Source organism: Candoia aspera, chromosome 5 (genome assembly GCF_035149785.1).
Source record: "Candoia aspera isolate rCanAsp1 chromosome 5, rCanAsp1.hap2, whole genome shotgun sequence".
Classification (NCBI taxonomy): domain Eukaryota; kingdom Metazoa; phylum Chordata; class Lepidosauria; order Squamata; family Boidae; genus Candoia; species Candoia aspera.
In genome coordinates this window covers 101,700,767-101,725,067 of record NC_086157.1, presented here as the reverse complement: position 1 = coordinate 101,725,067, position 24,301 = coordinate 101,700,767, and the positions used below count along the sequence as shown (strand labels likewise).

The 24,301-nt window shown below is 44.0% G+C and overlaps 1 protein-coding gene across 2 annotated transcripts in view; it reads right to left on the bottom strand.

The window, feature by feature from the left end:
- PGR (progesterone receptor) overlaps positions 1 to 22,439 on the bottom strand; it is a 79,677-nt gene extending 57,238 nt beyond the window's left edge. The window contains exons 1-2 of one of the 2 annotated variants that reach the window (XM_063305863.1): positions 20,179 to 22,439; positions 14,633 to 14,784 (exon numbers count right to left, since the gene is read on the bottom strand). In XM_063305863.1, coding sequence (XP_063161933.1) covers positions 14,633 to 14,784; positions 20,179 to 21,662 — 1,636 coding nt within the window. In that variant the 5' untranslated portion in view covers positions 21,663 to 22,439. The remainder of the gene's footprint in view (positions 1 to 14,632; positions 14,785 to 20,178) is intronic. The other variant, XM_063305862.1, reaches the window with a different exon arrangement.
- Positions 22,440 to 24,301: the final 1,862 nt, after the last annotated feature.

The following is a 24,301-nucleotide window of genomic DNA, read 5'->3' as shown; positions in this document are numbered from 1 at the left end:
CTGCTAGAGTGCGCAGTCACGTCCAGGATACCTGCTTTCACAATCATCTGCCCCGCATAGCGACCTTCAATGTCATTTATTTATTTATTTGTCAAATTTCTCTGCTGCCCGTCTCGTATACAATGACTCTGGGTGGCTGAGGTTTGATAGCATTAGCTGGAGGTTCAAGTACTAAAGATAATAGTTATGCTAATTTTTAGAAAAGCTGCTCCGTGTACTGATCTCCCTTGGTAAGAAACCCTAGTAGCAAATGTGGCAGCTTGGAATGACTTCTTAGCAACCACAGACTGTAAACTCAGCCATAGGAAAAGTGAAGGGCAGTATAGAAGAGGCACCTCTCTTCAGAAAAGAATTAACCGTCCGGAGCCTCAGGGCCAGCAAAAGTATTGCTGCCACAGTGTAATGTCTATTGCAACAGAAATGGAAAGTTGCTGAATCTGATTTTCAACTAAGTGCCGTCAAGTCGGCGTTGCCTCTTAGTGATCACATCACAGACCTTTAAGACCATTAAGGTCTTCTTGAGGGAGCTGGATTTTTGCATAAATTGTCCAAAATATGATAATTTGAGCCTGGTCATTTGTGGCTCAAGTGAAAATTCTGGATTGATTTGTTCTGCCTTCCATTTGTTTGTTTCCTTGGCTATCCATGGTGTTCTCAAGAGTCTTCTTCATCACCAAAGTTCAAAAGCATCAATACCCTTTCTACCCTTTTTCTTCAATTTTCATATCCATAGAATCACAGGAAAAACCACTGCCCGCACAATTATGATCTCTGTAGGTAGAGACACACAAGTTGTATGACCAGAGAATGGTTAAAGCAGAAGAAAGTCAATGTTGTGGAATGGGTTAGGGTTAGTCCTGACCTTCATCTTAAAGAAATCTCGTAGAAGGACCTGAAGCAGGCAGTTCATGAGAGAAACCCCCTCAACATCCCTGAGATGAAGCTGTTCTATAAGGAGGAACAGGCCAAAATTCCTCCAAGCCGACGTGCAGGACTTATCAAAAGTTATCGGAAATGTTTACAGGTAGTCCTCGACATACAAACACAACAGGGACCAGAAAATCTGTTGTTAAGCATTGCAGTCATTAAGAGGCATCACATGACCGCACCAGATTTCATGACATTTTTTGCAGCAATGGTTAAGCAAATCACTGCATTAAGTAGTTGCTAAGCAAACTGGTTGCTAAGCAAACCAGGCAGTCGTTAAGTAAATCATGTCGTTCCCCAGCTGGGAAGGTTGCAAATGGTGATCACATGACCCTGGGACACTGCAACCATCTTAAATACATGCTGGTTGCCAAATGCCCAAATTTTGATCACGCAACTGTGGGGAATGTGGCAACAGTCGTGTGAGGACTGGTTGTAAGTCATGTTTTCCCATGCTGTTGTAAGCTGCCCAGAGTCATTGTATGTGAGATGGGCAGTAGACAAATATGACAAACAAACAAACAAATTTCAAATGGCCGCTAAACAAATGGTTGTAAGTAGAGGACTATCTGTAGTTGCAGCTATTGCTGCCCAAGGAGGGCACACCAGTTACTGAAAGCAAAGGTTCACAAAGCTTTGGATCATTTTCCTCAATAAATCAATGAACAAGTATAATGTTCTTGACTCATTTGTTTAAGTGGGTTATCTAGTTTTAGGACTTGTGTGGAGAACAGGTCATGTTTTAGGTCACCTTTATGCATAAATATTGAACATTCAATAGGATCCACCAACTTTTAAGCCCCACTGCATCTCTGCACACAACAAGGGCAATAGTTAGAGAACCAGAGAATCAAAAGTTCATTAAATTAAAAAATCTTTTTTAATAAGAATTTTATTAAGTTTACAGCAAAGTTAAAAACTACAAAAAAGCAAAAAACTACAAAAAAAGGAAAAAAGAAAAAAAGAAAAAAGTGAAAAAAACAGATGAAAAAAGATTTTTAAAGAGATTACATAACAAGGTGACTTCTGACTTTCAACGACAAGAATATACAACAATTTCCATAATTAATCCCTTACTCTATATCTAACCAAGGTCACATTATTTCTATAAGTCATTCCATTAGCACACTATAAAGGTCACTAAACACAATTGCTCCTTCCATATATATACATACATACACGCACACACAAATATATAAACCTCCAAATCAACTTTCCCCCGCCAAAACAACATTTATTTAAGTAGTTCCTTCCTAGCACTATTCTATATATTTCTGACCGCTATAATAAAAATCAAATTATAAAAACATTTACATTGTCTACTTTTATACTTAATAATGCTGTAACAATCTTAGCCCTATTAAGCCTACAACCAAACAACTATTAATACATCTTATAAATCTCAAAACATCAAACAAACTTTAAAAGCAATGGAATAACTCTTAATCCAAATCATTAACGAAAAATGGAATCATATAAGCCTTAATAACAATCCAAATACATATTCTTAATTCTTTATCCCACATCGAAATATACCACAGCATTTACTTGTCTCCGTATTACACTCAGGGCATTTTTCATAGAGAGATCAAACAGCCCAACTGCCTCCCTTAGGAACTCAGACTTCTCAGCAGAAAACCTCCCACAGAACAGAGCCATTTCTTTCCCTAAACATTTCCTCAGAAAAACAAGTTCGTCTGTATCTTGCAAATCAAGCTGTCTTAACCCCTACAACACCAAAGTGTATTCGTCTGGCATTTCATCAAAGACTCCAGTCTCGCTGTCTCCCTCTTGACTGAACTCTTCCTCATCCTCCAGAACATCCTCAGCCAGCTGACACATTTTAAAACTGGTATTTTCTGTAATGTCCCAAATATCTTTCAGAATAGCTTGAAAGGTATCATGAAAATCGGTTTGAGCTCAGAACAAAGTTCAGAACGAAACTCTGAGAAAATCTCCTTAAGCAATTCCATGTTTCAGGCAGTAGATTATGGTGCCCCTTAGATACAGTACTTGGCTAGTGCAAATAGGAGCTAATGGGTTAATGAAAGGCTTCCAAGAGTAACTGAGGAAAGGGAAAGTATGCTAACCAGCTGTGGCTCCCAAAGAAAGTGAACAGAAAACTGAAGACTCAAAACGGCAGATTCAACGTGTAGGAGAATGTTAAATCCTTCAAATTAAATATGAAAATAAGAGCAGGGAGATGTTTGTTTATTTATTCACAGTCCTCCTTAATATTTAAAATGGGAAATAAGCCAAAGTTTTAAAAAAAGATTTTACAATTAATCCAGAAATAACAATAAGCACCAAGAGAGTCTGCTTCTTCTTGCTGTAGAAAGTCTCTCTTGAGGTACAAAAACTTAAAGAAAATATAAATTGGGTGATTTAGAAATGGGGTGGCTTGACCTAGTGTCCCTTTAAGGCTGCAGTGCAGTCTGGATATGATGGCATCCCCAATTCCTGTCGTCTCTTGCTGGATTAGCACTAGCGCTGTTCGCGATCCTCAGGCTACAAGGATCTCCAGTGTTGTGGAGTGGGATGGGATGATTCCAAGCATTTTCTGTCCATGAAAATATTCTAGGGCATCAGGAAAAAGTCCTCCAGATCCTGTCACTCCCAGAAAAACCCTCTATAAAAGAGCAGGAACTTGTCCTATTGATAGACAGAAGCTTTGGTCAAGCACTAGGACTGAAGCAAATTAAAAGATTTCCATTTCTAAAAAGCACAGCCTGTGAAATATATTAATTATGTTATCATCATTCCTCTGGATGCGTAAAACCTTTTTTCCTTTCCAAATGTTTTTCTAAAGGATGAACTGCAACTCATTGGCATGTGGAGCGGCTGCCAGGACAACCTGCTATGTGCAAAAAAAATGGCAAGGCCCCAAGAAGAAAATCCAAGTACTCAGGTCCAGGCAAGACCAAATAACAAAGACAAATCTGCTCCTCCCATTGCGCTAGTGATGTTATCCTCAAGATGCATGTATTTTTCAAAAGATCTCAGAGGACTTTAGTCAAGTATATGATCTCCTCCCTATTCTCTCTCCCCATTTTCTTTTCTTTCTTTAGATTTCTCACTTTGCTTTCTCACTGGCCTTTCATTCTCTTGGACCAAGCCAGTTCTCCTTCTTTTATTAGCTCCTTCCTTAGGATCTTTACAGGGCAAAGCAGTCACCAGGATCTGGGTAATACAGCCAATGGAGACATACAGTGGTAAGAGGGCAGTAAGCCATTAGAAGGAAGTTGTTAAGCACCTATGACAGGCAGGCAGCCAAGCCAATGAGTGCAAAAATGCTTTTATTCAGCAAATCGCTACATAGTCCTTTAACGCCAGTTTCATCTGTGGGAAGTGTGTGTGCATGAAGACAGGCAAGAGAGTGGTCATGGTGTTCAATCAAACCCCATCCCTCTGTATGTGGATGAACATACAAAGTAGTGGGGCGTAGACTGCAGTACCATGGTCATCATCTTGCCAGTTTTGACCCCCCTGCAGATGCCACTGAATCAGTGGCATCCAGAGTCAGACTTATTTGGGATTTCATGTGGATGTCTAAGATCAGGGCCAGCTCAGAGTGCACCAGCTGCCTCAGGTGACAGAGTGCATGCTTATAATAATATGGGTTAATTTACAACAAATAACTTAAAATCTTGTAAATCGAAAATCTGCCCCTATTGGGAGGGAGGTTAAGGTGAATTTAAAGGTATTATTTCATCCTTGAAACCCCATCAACTCACACTTAAGTGTTTTAGGCCAGTGTTTCTCAACGTCAGCAACTTTAAGATGTGTGGACTTCATCTCCCAGCATGCTTGCTGGGGGAATTCTGGGAGTTGAAATCCACATGTCTTAAAGTTGCTGAGGTTGAGAAACACTGCTTTAGGCAATTTGCAACACAAGCTTGCCCATTAAGACTCATCCCCCCCAAATAAAAAATAAGCAAAAATATAGGCCCTGCTTTCTCTGGGGTTTGTAAAAAAGAGTTGTGTTGCAGACCACCACTCTCGGTTAAGCAAAGGAACTAGAATCAGATTTGTGTGTGTTTTCATCTGGTTGTCTATGATCAGGACCAGCTCTACCATCAGTCAAAATGAACCCGCTGCCTCAGGTGACAGATTTTTAGATGTCATGAAAGGACAGCAAGTTAATATGTTAATGTTTTAGGTTTATTACCAGGGATATTTTTCCCTCATGTTCAAAAGTATCACTTGGCTGATTTGGGATATTATATACCTTGACCTGGGGACAGGGTGGACAAGAGGACTGTTTGCTGACTACCATGAACAGCAAAATGTCTTGATCTGGCCCTGACTGTGACTGAACATTTACTTTTGGCTAATGAAAAATGGAAATTAATTCAGGCTCTGGGGTAACAAGTATGCCAACACATAGGTTGTGTGTATAAAATTAAAGAGTTCTAAAAGAACTTAAGGACATATATGCAAAAACATTCAAGACAAAAATATATTACAAGAAAAGGACACATGTTTAAAGTGAAAGATTTATAAAGTCAAAGAATACAAATGTCAGCAAGTGTTGGTAGACAACCTCCTTTTATCCCTATAATTATGAGTTCCTATGAACCAACGTGGAAAAGCAATAGCATCTGCATGACCTTACAGCAACAAGGTTCACCCTCATGACTTCCCAACTGTAGCAGGAACAACCCTCATAACAGGGTTTATATGGCATTTCCTTCTCCCTCTGGAGAAGGCTGTAATGCTGGGAAAAGTGGAAGGAAAGAGAAGAGGACAACCAGAAGCAAGGTCAGGGCTGCAACTGGGGGGTGGGGGTAAGCGGGGCATGTGCCTGGGGCGCCACGCTGGGGGGGGCGCCAAAATGGGCGTGGAATCCATGTTTGCTCCAGGTGACACAGACCCTAGCTGCGGCCCTGAGCAAGGTGGACAGACTCCAGTACAGTAGTAATTAGAGCACCATTGGAAGAACTGAAGGACCAGGTTAGGAACCATGGAGAAAATCTATCTATGTGGTCACTAAGACCCATCAAGTTGTTGTTGGCACGTAACCAATCAATCAATGGCATGTCCTTATGATGTCTCACCCTGACCCACAATGTAGACAATTTAAGTTTTTCTTTACCTGTTCCAGTGTTTTCCCTCTTCTCCCAAACCAATTTTAGTCATGGATACAATCTTGACAGTTCATTAATGATGTGGTGATGATGTGGTCAGGCACTGGGATTTGCCCAGCCCCTATTGGCCACTGCAGGCTGCTAAACACAGGCCCGCTCCCCTCTGGTCATTGAGAGGAGAAAGTGGAGACCTGGCTTCCACAAAGGCATCTGCCTGCATAAGGCTTGAGTGGTGGTTTCTGAGCTGCATCTGAAGCCTTACATCTACAGGGGTTTAGTGCTGTGTTAAAAACCCTAGCTCAAGCAACAGCTAGTCTTGGGCTGAACAGAAGATCTATTTAAGCAGAGAAAGAGGAACCAGTTCTACCAGTTCTGTGTTGCTGATTCTATCACCAATGGGTGCATCACAGGTTTTCCACAGCTTCTGCCAATGGATGTACTTTCTTTTCTTCCTTTTTTTTACTAAGAGGGAGGATAGCATTTTGCCTCCTCCTATATCATCTGTCTACTCCACAGGGTAATTCTCCAGAGGGCTGCAGCTATGACCTCTTGCTACCAACACTGCAATTCCTTTGTGCTATTCTTCAAAGTTGGAGTTCACTTGTTACTGATCATTCCCTCACCTTCCTCTGCACTTGTATGCCTGAGTGACAAGTCACAGATGCAGAAGAAGGGGGCATGGTGAAATTGGGGGGGGGGGACCCCAACAATTCTTATAACCTCTCCTCCATGCCTACGATCTAAATCAGGCTACTTCTGAACAGAGGGCTAGTGCTCTTCAAAAGAACACTAGATCCATATTCCTCAATAGCCCAGATGATGGGTGTCAGAAGCAAAGAACCTCCTTATATGTGGCCTTTCCCTTGCTCTGTCTATCCCAGGGATTCTCGCACCCTTTGCCTATCCCAGACATCCTTGCACTCATTCAACTCAGCCCCACCATATATGGTAAGGAGAGCGGTAATTGTTTTTCCTACCAGTAGATGATTCTCAGCGGGAAGAGAAATGGAATTGGAAGAAATCTACTGATCTCTTTCCTGAACTCGTCCCACATTAAAACAGTAAAGACAGTGTCCCTTGCCAGCCTCTTTCCTGAGGCAGAAAAGGGCTCAATGATTGAGCAGCACAATTTATACCATCAGGGCTTTTCTGCTGACTTGGGAACCAAAACATAGCACCTTAACACACCTGTCTGGTTGTGCCTTCAGTGCATCAGTATAGCAGAAATAACACAAAAAGTTGTATTCCCACTAATTTCATCTCTAAACTTGCAGCAACATTTTAAAGCTATACTGCAGCCATCTGTCTTCCAGAGATTTCACAACTCTTGAATTCCCACATGGCCAGAATTTCCATTTGCAAATTTGCATGTGCACATCTGGATGGTGCCAAGTTGGACAAGGAGATATCCATGCATTTTTGCAGTGTGTTCATCTTGATTACAGTTGATTAAAAAATAATGTTGAATAATTAATAGGGAATAAATAGGACAGGCAGTATTTTTTCTTTGAAAAAACAACAATATACTTCCTATATAATACATCCAAATTCCAGGAAGCCTGCATTTTACTACAAGCTGGATTTTTATGACACTAATTCCTACCCAGAACTATTAATTCTCAGTTCACCTCTTTATAACTTCTTTTTCCTGTAATGGCAATTTAGCACAACTGACTCTTTAAAAGTTCTAATGACGTTCTAAACAACAGAAAATGCTGGGTAGAAGTCAGGGTTAAAAGGCATTATTTTAAATTCTGTGCCAGCCTCTGGTTGATCATCTCTAGGTTCAGAAGCTAAGCAGTGTCAAACCTGGACAGCACCTGGATGGGAGACTCTAGGAAACTGCAGTGCTGCAGGCTAGACTGGGAAGTGAAGAAAAAAGTCCTTGGGAAAAGCAATGGCAAACCACTTCAGAATACTATGCATGTTTACCTGATGCCAAGTATATGCAGAGTAACAGGGGTATGCCTCAAAATATATGGGCAAAACACTTAAGCATATAGCCCCCTTTCAAAATAGGTAGCATGGTTAAGAATGCCTCTGTCCTTCAGAGCTACTATTAAGTAAGAAAAAAAGATTATACTGTAAATCCATCCAGTTTAGCCTTCTGCAAGGATGGAAAATCTATGGACTCCAGATGTTGATGAACTTCAGCTTCCTGAAGCTCCAGCCAATATAACTAATGTTAGGGGAGAGTTTTGATTCAACACCATCTGGAGGATCTTAAGGATTCTGAGTCTTCCAGATGTGACCATTAAGAAGGATCTTTCTTAAATTTCAAATGGTCCCCAACATGAACCTATCATGACAGGTAACAGACTAAGAGGGACCTCCAAAACAAAAACTGAAATAATTCTACTTAACCATGATATCAAAACCAGATATCCACAAAAGAATATTCGAAACACAGAAGCAACAATAAATTTTTAAAAAAACAACTATTGCTGATGAAGATTTTCACAGCAATGTGCTGCAACTTCAAATCCAGACTGTGATCTTCATTGATCTAGTTGGTAATTTGTGGTAATCTTTCTATATTCTGGCATAATTTAAGCTTCTGTTTAATACTTTGTCTTCAACACACCTAGCAGTGATGAATCAATAACTTTTGATGGACTGGCCTGCACTAGCCTGAGGTGTTTTGAGAAGTACCACCCAGTAAATTACTTCAAAGACTAATACCATATAACTGTGGTTATATAGCAACATCTTGCCCTATCCTGGTCACATAACTCACTCAGTTTTTAGTTAATTTTCCAGCTCCTTGTGGCATAAATATTTGCCACAGCCAAAGGCCTACAAATATATTTAGGATGCCTAATTCTACATGCTTGCTCAAATAGCCATTGTCCACCTGACATTTGCCAGATGCACTGTAACAACAGTTCCCAACATTCCCAGCCAATAGCATGCTGGAAGTAGAATCATAGTTTAGTATGGACCAATTGTCAGCAGATTGTGCCAACAGGTGCAACAACATTATTTTAGTTATTTCACTAGAAGTCAGTTCCTCCACAAAAAATAAAAATAAAATATAAAGCATGTCTGTATTTGAATAGCACTTTCAAGGATTTGGCATGAGAGCTATCAAGCTCCAATGTCCAAGTATACTTTGTGGATACCATACAGTCAAATGGAACCCTCTTCAATGGCTGAGCTTGAAAAAGCTAAACAGGATCAGACCTGGTTAGTACTAAGAGGAACATCACCAGGAATCCTTAGGGCTAGAAACTCAACTAGCAAATAAAAAATGCAGTCCAGAAGTACTCAATGGGAAGTTACTTCCACAATGTTGCCATATACAAGTAGTCCTCACTTAACAACCACAATTAGCACTGGAATTTAGGTCGCTAAGCAATGCGGTCTTTAAGCGAATCTGGGCCCAATTTTACTACCATTTTTGCAGCAGTCATTAAGCAAATCATGTGGTTATTAAGCAAATCACATGGTTCCCTATTGATTTTGCTTATTGGAAGCCAGCTGGGAAGGTTGAAAATGGTGATCATGTGACCACAGGATGCTTCAACCGTCATAAATGTGTGACGGCTGCCAAGCACTCGAATCATGATCACATGATTGCAGAGGACGTTGCAATGGTCATAAGTGCAAGGAGCAGTGGTAGCTCAGCTTTTCAGTGCCATCGTAACTCCCTGTAGTTGGTAAGCGAACAGTCATTAAGCGAGGACTACCTGTAGGCATTGTTCATAATTTCACCAATTAATTAAGCTGGACTTCACTTTGTATGCAAAGGCACTTTTAAACTTTCAATCTTGGTTACCTTTGAATCTTACATGACATAATAATGTTAAAACAGGAGACACATTAAGTAGTGTTTGGTATAGAGATGAATGAGATACTGATGATAAGGAAGTATTCTGCACTAAAAATGCTGCATTTATGTCCCCGGGTCTATCAGATCCATTAAAAGGACAAGGTGCTAGTCCAAGGAGTGTCTGACTATTAGGGCAGTTAAACCAAAGTTAGATTATTTTATGGCCTACTGTTATTATTTAGCTCAGCCATCTTCCAATTTGAGAAGACAAATACTCTCCCTATCACCAGCTCCTCTGTAGTGACACATTAACTTCATTCATTCATTTGTTCATTCATTCAGAGTGCTGCCATTCTTGGCCATTTCTATCTACGTTATACCCTTCATCTTATTCTCACACCCCAACATTTGTGTTTTGACTCAAGAATTAACAGCAGGACTGATGTAGCACATTTCTTTGGGAAATGCACAATTTATCCATTATTGCAAGGTATTTATTAAAAAGAAAATACTGAGGTTAAGTAAATTGGACATTCGCTATTAAGGTGATCCTAGCTGCATTTTGTTTATATGTCACAAAAATGGCACTAAAGGAAAGCTGTTCAAAATAATGTAAAACCTAAACTGCTGTAGCCCACAGTTACATTGTGGTACAAATCAAAAGGTGGCCTTGAGGAGCAAAGTACATGTATACTATCAATACCAAAATAATGGGAGTAATCACAGGACATGCTAAAAACAGCTTTTGCCCAGCTGGTATCTTCCAGAGGTGTTGAAAAAATTCATCTTCAGAAATTCACAACCAGCTTGACCAATGGGTAGAATTCTGGGAATTGCTAGAGGGCCCCAGTTTGGCCAAGAGTGTGACAAACCATGGCTTGCACAAGAAATAAGTCAGAGGATCTTGAAACATGTCTGAGCTCTCATCCAGGTTAGGAGGTGACTAGAACCTTTCACCTCTACTTTAATTAACTGTAGTTTGTCAATTCAGCCAGTTCAATCAACCATGGTTTATCTTAATGAAGTTTTATTGAAAACAATCAACGTTGTGGCTTTCAAAACTGGTAAGCCTAGTTTCTGATTTAAAAAGCATAGTAAGTTGTGCAGTTCATTAAAGCAGAAGGAAAATTCTCTCAACTCCAACTTTTGATCATGCTGTTGATGGGGAAGAGGAAGAAGAAATCTGAGGCTCACTGCAACTGATTCCTACTCAAGCATATCAAGTAAGACAAAGTACTCAGTAAGATTATGTTAAGGCTCCTTCCAGTCAGACAACAGAAAGTTTTGTGGCACCTTGAAAAAAAAGCAGCGTAAGATGTACTTTTATGGGCTACAATCTGAAAGTATTTTTGCACACTGTATTTAAAAGCACAATGCTATGCATATTTACTCAGAAAGACCCAGAGCATTCAGCAAAGCTTTCTCCCAGGCAAACAAGTCCCCAGCACTGCAATTTCAACTTCTCATTCAAATTGCTTCCTTTTAGCACTAGACACAAGCCCGTACATTTCTAGGAAGCTCTCAAGAACAAATGGCATTTTCATTTGCAAATCAAGTCCACTGTCTCATCACAATCCTTCTGAAGCACAAAGTTTTCTTTTTTCACAATACTCATACAGTAAAAGCTATGTTGATTTCCACTGAAATGACTGGAATGTAAAGACGGAACCCTGGTCACACAGATCTGTTTAGGTACAAGTTCTGGGTATCCAGAATGAGCCACAGAGAAAGAATGCTTGCTCCTGCCCCGTGTCTAGGAAAACCAAAATTATGAAAAATAATAAATAATCCAAATCTTAGTTTGCAGAGCACACTTCTGGCAAAGGTCAGATAGATAGCCAGGGAGGAGATACACTTTTTTTAAAGGAGTTCACATAGCCTTGAGCAAAATCTTCCAGTATGTAATACAGTTGTGTTACAGAAAATGAAACTAATTGGTCTACTCCGTTTTTCCTTGCAGCAAGATCTTTCATATCATTTGCTACCCAGTTCTTGTCAGTGACTGAACCTTTGGCCTTCTGTATGCTAAACATGTGCCATTACTGCTGTCCAGACCAATTCCTTCACAGTCATCTGGAAGGACCATACACCAGGCAACTACCAAAAGGCTATGGACACTTTGGAACACTGTACTCAACCAAAGGCATCTCAAATAAAAATTGCACAACTTGCAGCTGGGCAAAGCCAGTGTTTCCAAAGCAAGAAATGTTTTTCTACATTTTCAGATAATATATTCATGCATTAAGATGGTTTTAAAAGAACTTTCTTCTGTTTATTACAAAAAGAGAGAAAATCTCTTCTAAAGTAATACTTGCCAGTAAGTCAACTGATCTAAACAATAGTTAAGCACTGCATCTCCAGTTCACTATATGTTAATTGCACACATTCTCTTTAATCAAGGTCTGAATGATAGTGCTCTTGAATGCAGTCTAATGAGGTTCTTTGAAGTCTGAGTGTAAGCAAGAAAGAAATCCTATTCTTAACCTTGCTACATATAATAGCTGAAATGCTGCTGGCATTAATTTGATTGATTGATTGATTGATTATGAACCATCAAGTTGGTGTCAACTCTTAGTGACCACACAGTTTTTCTTCATGATGATCTGTCCCTGACTTGGTTCTTCAGTCTTCCAACAGTCCACCCATTGCTGCTGTAGCTGAGCCCATACATCTTGCTGCTGATCTTCCAATTCTTCTCTTTTCTTCCACCTTTCCCACATTAGAGACTTCTCCAGAGATCTAGGTCTTCACATAATATATCCCAACTAGGATAATTTGAGCCTGGTTATTTGTGCCTCAAGTGAGCTCTGGATTGATTTCTTCAATGATCCATTTGTTTGTTTTCTTGGCTATCCATGGTATTCTCAGGAGTCTTCTTCAACACCAAAGCTCAAAAGGGTCAATATTCTTTGCTTCCATAGAGTGTATCAGGGAATACCATTGCTTGCACTGTTCTGATCTTTGTAGGTATAGACACATCATGGCATCTGAGTATCTTTTCCAAGGCCTTCAATGCTGCTATACCAAGTGCTGGTCTGCAGCATATTTCTTGACTGCTGGTTCCTTTACCGTTGATGACTAATCCTTAAAGGCAGAAGATACCTACCACTCTGATATTTCACTGTCAGTTCTAAAGCTGGTTGTTTTATCTGTTGTCATCCTTTGGTCTTCTTTATATTTACTTTTAATCCCATTTGTTCACTGTGCTCCTTGACTTCTTTACTACAGCTTGCAGATCCTTTGCATTTTCAGCTATCAGAGTAGTTTCTTTAGCATAACACAGGTTATTGATATTTCTTCCTCTAATTTTAAAAACATGTCCATCTTCTTCCAATCCAGCTTTCCTTAATATATATTCTGCATATACTGTAAACTGTAGAAATAAGGGGAGAGTATACAGCCTTGTCTCACTCCTTTGCCAACCTGGAGCCAGTCTGTTTCACCATGTTGTTTGTACTCTGGCTTCCTGACTTGTGTATAGGTTTCACACGAGGACAATGAGATGTCCTGGGATTCCCATTTTTCTAAGCACATTCCACAGTCTGACATGATCATAACGCAATCAAAGACATTTCTATAATCAATGAAGCACACAGTGACTTCTTTTTATTATTCTTTGGCTTCCGCAATTATCCAACTGAGAATCATGTCTCTTGTTCCTTGGCCTGTTCTAGAGCCAGCTTGAATATCTGTTATCTCCTTTTTCATGTAGGGCTCTAATCTGACTTGGATGATCCTAAGCATTATTTTGCTAGAGTGTGTAACAAAGGATACCATATGAGAGTTGGCACACTCTGTTAAGTCTCCCTTTTTTGGTACTGCAATGTCGATTGACCTCCAATCGGTTGGCCACTGTATCGCTCTCCAAATTTACTGGCACGGGTTAGTCAGAATCTTTACTGATTCTTCTTCTGTTGCTTGCGATATTCCTGTGGCTATTCCATCAGTTCCTGTAGCCTTCTGACTTGATAAGGATTGGAGTGCTGATCAAACTTCATCTTCTAGTACTAGAGGTTCTTGTAAGTAGGGAATATCTTCTAAAGTAACTTGGATATTGACATCTCTACTGTACAGTATTTCAGTATACTCCTTCCATCTTTCTTTGATATTCTTTGAATCAGTTGCTATTCGTCCATTGGCATCCTTTAGGATACCAATTTACTGATTTCAGAGATCTTTTGGAAGACTTTCCTTGTTTTTCCATGTTTGTTTCCATCTTCAATGCCTTCACAAATGTTGTTATAACACTTCTTCTTGTGTCTTCTAATAATCCTCTGAAATACTTCGTTAAGTTCCTTTCTGAGATTTTTATCTTTTTTGGCTTTGGCTTCTCTTCTTGGCAATTTCCATGGCTTGTTCTGACATCCATTTCTTCTGTTTCTTCATCTTTGGCAGTCTGTTTTCATATTCATCCTTAATTACGTCTTTGAGTTATACCAAGGTTTCTCTGGTTCTCTAGCAGTGAGATTCAGGACTTCAAAGCAATTCCTGATGTTCTCCTTGAACGTGGTGGGTATATGCCCAAGATCATATTGTGGAAACTAGATGGCTTTCTTCTTTTTCTTCTTCTTTAGCTTAACTTGCACACGGGCAGTCCACGATCTGTTCAACAGTCAGCATCCAGCAATGTCTGTGATGCTATAACTGAGTTCCTTCACATCCTTTTAGCAATACAACCTCCCCACATACACACACGCATATACACAGTTGCTGAAATGCTGTTGGCATACGTTATCCCAACAAGTGTGCCAACAAATATCAGATTAAAATTAACACAATAAAAATTAAAAACTTTCTGTTTGCGAGTAGCATGCAACCAGGAGAAGAAAAACCAACATAAGAATACCTTCCATTGCTCTTTTGAAGAAGACTTTGCAGCTTCCGCAGGTGAGGACACCATAGTGGCATCCAGAAGCTTCGTCACCACAGATAAGGCAGATCTTCTGGGGCAAAGGTTCAAACCCATACTGGGGGCTCTGACCAGCTTCGGCATCAGACCTAAACCAAATAGAAAAAGATGAGAAACTGAAAACCAACAGAGAAGCAGCAGCAAATCAAATCCTGAGGAAATAAAAATCTAAAAAAACAGGACATGGACTAGGTAAATAAGAGAGATTTTCAAAATGGGTGTAAATACAAGCCAAAGCTCTTAGGATGCAGGACAGGATTAACAGCTCACATCCACAAGCCAGCAGGGTGACCCGTCTCTTGTAAATGCTCATCTGCCTCCATCAATGACACTGAAGGGGTGGGAGTTCTAGTTCTAGGAATAAAAATTAAAGCCTTGCCCAGGGGGGATGTAAATCTTCTAATAAATAAACAAATAAATGCCAGAGTAAACATTGTTAGCATTGTTTAGAACTGCCTGGACATTTTTGGAAGCGCCTGCTTGAGCATCTAAGAGTTCAGTTCAAGTTTTTCCTGCTTACGTTTCTTCATATTCCTTTTTTTTTTTAAGGATGAAAACATCAAGTTTTTATTAACAAGTGGAACCTACAACAAAAAGTAGAAGCACATCCTCATCTTGTGGAAAGAGGCCTCCAGCTCAAGGTTTCCAGTGGGGAAGCCAAGAGCTCCATCACTCAGATGAGAAGCAACAGCAGGGTATTCCACCCTCCAGATTTACTCAGTCGTCTCTCCCAGTCTTGAGGTCATGCCTGAAAGAGCAGCTTAGGCTTCAGAGCCTCCCTCAGAATGTCCCTCTACAAACTAGTTCAGCGTTTCTCAACCTTGGCATCTTTAAGATGTGTGGACTTCAAATGCTGAACTAGGTCAATCAACAATTGAATAAACCAATTCCAACGTACAACTTTAACATGTAAAGTTTTTTTAAAAAACCTCATTCAGTTATTCTACCCTGCTAGCATCACTCAAAGCAATGCTCCTAAAAAAAAAAAGCAGTACTGTGCAAAATACATTTTAAAGCCTACACTAAGGTCCATCTGGAGGAAGGCGACTAACATGACACTGAAGCAGAGCTGAGCTCACAGTAAATCATGGCTGGCTAATCCGCAGGACCTCCTGGAGCGCTATTTATTTCCCAGCACTCAGTTGATCACTCTCCTCTTAAGCATCGGGAGATAAATCACTCCTTCCCACTGCTGGCACTGACAGCAGAAGAGGAAGAGTGAATTGTTGGGAGAGAGGAAGGTCCCTATTTGGAAAAGGGAAGGGAAGCAAGGAGGCTTCCTCTCTGGTCTTTAGCAACAGGAAATCAAATAGGATCATTCGGAGGCAATACAAAAAGTATTTAAGGGAAGCTAAGCAAGGTCAGGCCTGGTTAGTTCTTGTATCAGAGACCATCAGAGAATCAAAAGGATGTAGACCAGCCTGAGAAGTCAAAAACCATCTCAGCAGAAGGGTCAACCACTTCCATGTTGTTGCCAAGAAAACGCGATGGACGTTCCCATGAAGGTCCCAAGTCTCAAAAGCAGCTCAAGGGAGTTTTTACCTTATTGGTGTTGGAACATTACGGTGAGCAACTTCCATTTTACTTTGCTCCCTGCACACTTCCAATCAATCCCAATATCCAGATCAGAGTAAGCACACACCCACTCTGTTCAGCTGGCATAAAAATGTAGCCTGATGTTTCTTTCTCCATCATCTAAGGAAGTGTGAGAGCACTCTACTCTGCTCACGAGGCTTTCACCAGCATCCCCGCCCCCTTTGAAAGGTTTTACAAAAGCAAATTCAGATGCATCAACTTTACAAAGAATAGGTGGGGGGGGGAGTGCCAGATGAACATATGGCCCTAATTGAAACACCACACATGGAGGTTGCCTTGGTTCAAACTTGCCATAATCAAGTTATATCACAACAGGTTTGGGCAAAAAGACAAAATGTGCTTAATCAAAAATGGCTGCAAAACTTTCTAGTTGCCTTCCTGGAACTGCAGAGAAACAGAGCAGACCTGGAAGCGTGAAGTGTAAATCTTGCTGTAGTTTGTTGCCATCAAGCAAACCATGGTTTACTGATTGCTCTTAACAATCTGGAAATGCATAAAATGCTGTGATTCTGCATTGTAAGTATTCTGACAGAAGTGTAAAATTTAAAGGAGGTTAGAGACGGATATCATGTCAACTGCCCAGAGTCCCTCTTTGGGGGAGATGGGTGATAACAACATTTGAATAACAAATGAATAAATATCACCTTAACAGTTTTCTCCCCCCAGTAAATGGTATAAGTACAACTCCAGTAAGTAGTAGTTCCACCCCTTCTTTATTAGATTAGCACATGTTCTCTCTTCAGGGCTGCAACTGGGGGGGGGGGGGGGTAACCGGGGCATGTGCCCCAGGTGCCATGGTAGTGGGGCACCAAAATGAGTGCTGGGGGGGCACCAAAATGGGCGCGGAATCCATGTTTGCGTCAGGTGACACAGACCCTAGTTGCGGCCCTGTCTCTCTTAATTGATAAAAGATACTGTGTTCATTTTTTTTTTATTGGAAGAATTTACTTTGGAAGTAGCTAACTCATATTTATCTGAGCACTCTTAAGCTCATTTCTGAAACTGCATTGTATTCTGAGTCCCTCTTTTGAGGGAGATGGGTGGTGGTGAAATTTGATAAATAAATAAATAAATTCTGGTCTCCTAACACGTGTGTGAAAACAGTGTTTCCTTGATACTGCATAAATGTATGTTTTGAAGGGAAGGTTTTGAGTTATCATTTAGGAGTATCAGAGAAGATTGATCCATTACGGCTGGGAAAAGATTGGAAGGGGTCTTTGATGATGTTTTCTGCAACATACCTCTGCAAAGCTGCTGCATGAACCAATTCCCCCCACCCTGATGACTTCCAATACATGAAACAAAACTGCCACATGGCTTCACATCTGTTCCAGATGCCTCCTTCGCCACATCCAGTAGCTGGAATAAGAGTCACCTCTGAACTGCAGCCACTTCAGATACATCTACTATCTATGACACTTATTTACAAAGCGAAAAGTTTTAGTTTCCCACCACTATGGCTAGTTGTGTGCATCTTCCAGGTTTCAACCAGAGGTAAGGCCTACTTAAGGGTCTGACATATTGTTATCAATCTTTAACAGAGGTTACTGTTGCATATAGATTGTATAAGGATGAACACCAACAACAGTGAAAGTGTTGTAGAAACTGCAAACTGTCATGGAACTAAATTTATTTCTAAGCATGGTTTAGGAGAAACAGCTTGGATTTCTCTTGTACGACACACTTACCTGTATGCCATTTAATTTTTCAGCATTGTTTGTATGGTAGAAGCTTGACTTACAATAAGTAAAAACAAATTATGACACTTAATTTCAGTGAATATAATGAGATTTCCAAGCTGCCCTTTCTCCAGGGTGACATATATGGTTTTCTCCTACCCAGTCTATTTTATCCTCACAACAACCTTGTTAGGTAGACTATGTTTTGATTTCGGGTCACACAGACAAGGATCATAGCTATCCAACCAAGGGAATTTAACTTATCCCAATCCTAGTCCAGAAGTCAAATTATACTGGATATCAGTTCAACATTTTAAAATCTGCAGTTGAACAAAACTTTCAACAGACATCAACAACAGCCACCCAGAGTCGTTGCATGCGAGATGGGCAGTAGAGAAGTTTGACAAATAAACAAACAAGCAAGCAAAACCAAAAGTTTTACTTTAAAAAAAAATGGGGAAATCAGATAACAAGCAGCTGTAACTGACACCCTCAGGCTGAAAATGGAAATGGTTCTGCAGGATAATGTGTTGTCACGATCATGAATTACAGTCATTAGCAAAAGTGCATTTAATCATTAACAACCACAGCCTACTTTTGTTGATTTGAAAACAAGTCCTACAATGGAGCAACAGCCCCAAGTTTGGGACTGCAGCCTTAAGCAACTGAAAGGAACAACCAGATAACCATTATTATTCATAAGAGACCTCTTGAAGTGCTATCCCACACTTCTTCAACCTGACGCTCTCCAGATGAACTGGGACTGAAAGTTTGGGAATTCTGAGAACTGGAAAAAGGCCACCTGGAAAACCAAAGTTCTTATTATGATCCCCACACTAATAATGGTTCAAAACTGTCCACTAGTTCTGCTCCTTTCAACAGGCTTCAAGGTTTTAGTAACCTTCCCCAACCTGGTACCTTTCAAGGGGTGTCAGGTGACCAACTTCTCCTGCTTCCCAGAATGGGCAAGTTGCCTGGGGAAGATGGGAGTTGTAGTCCAACAAGAGCCACATAGGGAACATTAATTGGAAGATAATTCCAATTAACGAGAGCCAGTTTGGTCTAGTGGTTAAGGTGCTGGGCTGGAAACCAGGAGACTGAGAGTTCTAGTCCCGACTCAGGCATGAAAGCCGGCTGGGTGACCTTGGGCCAGTCACTATCAGCCCAGCTCACCTCACAGGGTTGTTGTTGTGGGGAAAATAGGAGGAGGAAGGAGTACTAGGTATGTTTGCCACCTTGAGTTATTTATAAAAATAATAAAGGCGGGATAGAAATTAAATAAATAAATAATAAATTCTAGTAAATTTACAACAGTCTAACCAGGAGGATGCAATTATTTTTTTACTGTTTCCTTATAGGGCCATATAGTCTCAGCAGGTGGCAGCATTTATCGGATCCTGTCTGATTTTTAGGAAACGAAGCATGGTCAGTCCTTGTTAGTCTATGGATGGCAGACCACTAGGAAGCCCAAGGGATGAAGGCTGGACTGGGAAGTTTCGTATACTGGAAACTGCCCCTGAATTTTTGCCAAGGAGGCCATGTGGATATGCCCACCAAGAGTCAAGCTGAACATGGTGAAAAATGAGCCACTGATTTTTTTAAACGTATTTTTAAAACTATTCTGATATTGGAGTCAGTGTGTGTGCACAAGTGCACGTGCAGGCAGTGGTTAAAGTATTGGACTCTTTTTCTGGGCTTTGTTTACAGGCTTGCCAGATTTCTCAACCCTCTCTTCATACTTTCCAAAGCGAACACGATTTCTCAATATATTCTTTCAGATTAATGAGGATGATGTGCCATCAAGTTATTTTCGACTCCTAGCAACCACACTGATAGACAGATATTCTTTCTAGGTGTATTTCAACTGATGTGGTGTGGACAGCTGTCTCGGCCACTAGACTTTTAAGGCTACAAAGGGCAGGGGAGTGAATGAATCCAGATGCAAGATTGGGGGTCCCCAGGTGCCCCGTTATCACCTTCTCCCCATACTGGCACGGCATCAAAACAAAAGAGGCTTCCACCGATGGCCTCCCCAGGGCAGATAGCTTCAGAATGGCAGAGGGACCGCCTAAATGTTACTGAAATGGTTATGGCTCGCCATAGTTTGCCAGGTTCCAGCCATATTGGCAGGGCACCTTCGGAAAAGGCGGGCCCTGTAAGAATCCACAGAAGCCGCTCCGAGCCGGGTGGGCGAAGAATCCCCCTTACCTTATATAGCCCAGGTAAGGCGAGTAGAATGGGGGCAATCCGTCTTTCAGGCCCGAGAACGGCTGCTGGCCGGGGAAGGCGAGCGGCTGGTACACGGCTTGAGGCGCGGCGCCCGAGGTAGAGGGCAAAGCGAGAGCGTCCCTCTGCGCTACGCAGCTGGAGGAGGCTTTGTAAGACGCTGGTCCGTAAGAGCCCGGGACGGCGCCCGCACTCGCCGCCGCCACCTCCGCCTTGTACAGGACGCACTCCAGGGACGACGAGGGGGCGAGGGGGACGGCGGAGGCTTCCTGGCCGCTCATGCCGCTCTTCGGCTGCGAAGTGGCAGCGCCCGCCGGAGCGTAGTCTGCGCAAGGGCCCGCGGTGGCCGACGGCAAAGTTCTGGCGCCCGAGTGCGCCCCGCCGTCGGCGCTGCTCTTGGCCACGGCCGCCGCGAGGGCCTCCTCTTTGATCTTGAAGCTGGGCTGAAAGTCCCCGCCGCAGCCGAGAAGGTAAGGCGCGGGCGGCGGCGGCGGGTGCCCCTCTTTGGGAGGGTACACGAAGCTGGCGAACTCCTGGAGGCTGCAGGGAGCGGGCGAGGAGGCCGCGCTCGGGTGCCCGCAGAAGGGGCTCCAGTCCTGGGGCTCCTCCACGTCCAGCAGCTGCCGCGTCCGGGCGGCTAAGTACGCCGGGTTGAGGGGCAGGATGGGCAGGTTGAGAAACTCGTGGCAGCCGGAGGGGGCGGCCAGCGGGGAGCGCCCTGAGGCCGGAGCCAGCGGGAGCCTGCAGGAGGGGGAAGAGGAGGAGGAGGCGGCCGCCGCCGCCGCGCTGCCAGGGCCCGTGGCCAGGACTTCCTCTGCCGAGCCGGGCTGCTGCACTCCTTTAGGCAGCGTCGAGGTGGCGGAGGCTGGGGCCCTGCCCCTCGGGCTCTTAAAAGGAGCTCCCTCCGCATCCTTAGCCGCCTTCCAAGTGGAAGGAGAGGCGGTGGCTGCAGGAGAAAGAGGCGGCGGCAAGGAAACGGCGTCCGCGGGCGCGCCCCCTTCTTTGCCGTCGAAGGGGCGCCGGTTCGGTAGCCCACCGGCCAAGTCGGGGATCTCCGAGCCGAAGAAAGACGACCACGCCGCCGAGGAGCTGTCCGAGTGGGCTTGGCCGGAGGACGGGGTTAGAAAGGTATCCAGGACCCGGTCCAGGGCATCTTTGCCCGACGGTAACCCGGAGCTTTCCTGGACCAAGGATGAGCCAGATAGCCGTTCTCGCTCCTTGAGACACTTTTGCCCCTCTTCCCGCTCCTCCTCCTCCTCTTCTTCGTCGTCGTCGTCCTCTTCCTCCTCCTCGCTACTTCTAGCGTACAGAAGCCCGTCCAGGGTCAGATCGATCGCCTCGACCGTCTCCCTTTCGGCAAAGGGGTCGCGATCCGATGGGTGAGGCGCTCCTAGAAGGACTGAGCCATCCGGAGTGGAAGAGGTGGAGGCAGCAGGGGGCTCCCTAGCGGTCCCCTTGGTTTTCATCTCCCCTGGCACACCCCGAAAGTTTCGCGAGGGCGGCGGGCGCACCTCTCACCAGCGCGCCGCGGGTCTAAAGCTCGGCGGGACGGGCGCGGCGCAGCCACTTCACCCTCGACTTCGGAATCACTTCTGTTCGTCCCATCCCAAGACCCAGCGGGGGCTGCTTACTCCTGGGGCGCTCCGGCTTGGGCAGGCGGACAGCCGGGTGGCTCGGCGCTCCAATTGGGGTTGTGTTTCACGTGGAAGAAAGTTTCAGGGATCCTGCTGGACTCGAGCGCGGACAGTCTACCAGCATGCTTGGCCAGGCGCCGCCGCTACTCCGGGCTTGGCACGGCGCGCCGGGCTGGCGCTTTCCGCTCCCAGAGCAACCGCGTTCCGGCTTGCAGAGAGTCCCGCAGACAACTCGGAGGAGTCGGAAGGAGGCCGCGGGGCCGCACCTGCTTTGCTTCCCCAGGAAAAATGCACCTGCGCGGAACCGAGCGCCGAGGTCCGACGCCGTTTGCCTCCCTGCAAACTCGCTCCCAGCGCGGTTGGGCTCCGCCCGTCCCTCCTGCCGCGGTCGCCGGACACAATTTCCCCCTCCCGCGAAGATTCTTGCTGGCCTTTGGCGAAGAATCAGGAGGCGCTTCCCCCAGCCCAGCTCGGCCACGCTCAGCCCCAGGCGGCTACGGGAGTCGCCCCCAGGTTCGGTGCCCTGCCCAGGGTGAGGGTGAAGCGCGGACTGAATGGCAGGGCGAGAAGACTAAGGCAGCGGAGAAGTCGAGCCTGCCTGCCCGAACCTGAAACCCGCGCTCTCCGCTGCCCTCTGGCGGCAGCTCCTCGCCCGGCAAAACTGGGAAGACGCTGCGACGGAGCGAGCCCACTACCCGGGCGCCCTTCCGCTCCTCCTCTTTTCTCTGATTCCTCCACCGCCAGTAATCACTAGCCACGCCTCCCCTTCCTTGCATCTCCTTTTTTCCCCCCAATTTGTCGAGGGGGAAAGGGGAAGACGTAGGCTGCAACTGTAGCAAAATAAGAAAATGCGAGGGGTGGGTAATTCAGGGGTGCAAACCTGGAGCAAGGGTTTTGTTAGATGTCTTAAATAAATAGGACCAAAGTTGGAGTAAGAGTGGGGGTAGTCACTATCCTTGGCTACTCTTTTGGAATTGCTAGCCGGATGGGAGTAGCTACTGCTCTCTCTTGCTCCGAAATGGCTCAAGGCTGCTGAGAAAGGGAGGATGGATAGTGACCCATCACTTGCAGCAGAAAGATTAAGCAAGCAGGCACAGGGAGGGGGGGGGTTATCACCTTGGGGGCAGCCCCACAGTATCCCTCCCTCCCCCAGGCACACTGCCTAGAAAGGTCAAGAGACTCTGCAATGGTTCACCCGCCTTCCTCACTTACACCTGACGTGCCCTGGCTACATTTTTTTTTCAGTTGTGTTTCCTGTGATACAGCCTTCATCTCATCTCCATCCTTAAGCCTAAAGTCATTCTTAGCTGTCTTGGTGCAAAAGTGACACTTTCTCCCTTATTCTGGTATTCTCCATGGACAGCCTGAAAGGGTGTAAAATCTGTTAGGCTGTGACTGGGAACAGAGGAGCAATGCCACAGAGCAGCAAATTTCACGCTGGGGTAGTTTCTGCAGACCTGCCTTTGTTTGAAGAGTATCTCAACTCAGACAAAGAAGATGTCTTTAGTTCCTGGGTGCTGCTAAGGCTGAACTACCAAATATTAATATTAATTAATTTAGATTAAGCCTACTCCATGGGCTCCCGTGGGGCTGCTGGGCACAGCCCCTTAACTGCCACCATCGCCATGCCTTGGCAGTGCTAAGTGCACATCACTAATGGTTCTCTCCCGCTTCACACTCTCTCTTCCTCCACAGGCCTTAGTCCAACTGACAGGTCATTGGCAAGGAAGGGGCGTGGTGTGAAGCTGGAGGGAGAACCCCCCAATGACCCTAGCCCTCCTTCCCCTGAGTCTGTTGCCAGTCAATCAAGCTGTTTTTGAACGTGGCTCTAGCGGTCTTTCAAAAGAGCGCTAAACCTGTGTCTACAAATAGCCCAGCTGCCCAGCTTTCAGGTGCAAGGAAAGGGGGTGGAATGAAGCAGAAGGAAGGGAGTTCTTCTCAGTCCCTCCTCCATGTTGGCCACCACGTCCCATGCAGTCTCACTGTGCGCCTCTCCCATCTATGTGTCCTGTCAGCCAGGCTATTTTTGGACACAGGATATTGCCAGGCTCATGTTCAGAGACATCCACCTGACAGTTCACAGGGAGAGAGCACTTGTGACCTGTCACTCAGGCAACCCACCATTCCAGGCACCAGGCCACACTGGCCGAGCCCACCCCCCTTCATGATAAGGGAGCAGTTGGAGGGGGGGCTTTTTTCCTTTGCCAGCAGGTGCTGTTAAAGGGAGGGAAAACAAAATTGGGAGGATCTGTCAATTACTTTTGGAACTTGTCCTATATTACTTTTCTGCCAGTATAATGGCCGGAGCATAGCATGTTAATATGACTGTGAAGAAAAAGGAGGATGTTTGTTTAATTGGGTGTCCCTATATTTTCTGAAAGTTGCTTTATTGGCCCACCACAGCTAAAAGTTTTTTAAAAACCTGCTCCAAACCTACCTTTTCTGCTTTCCTGAGCCCTTCTGCTCTGCTT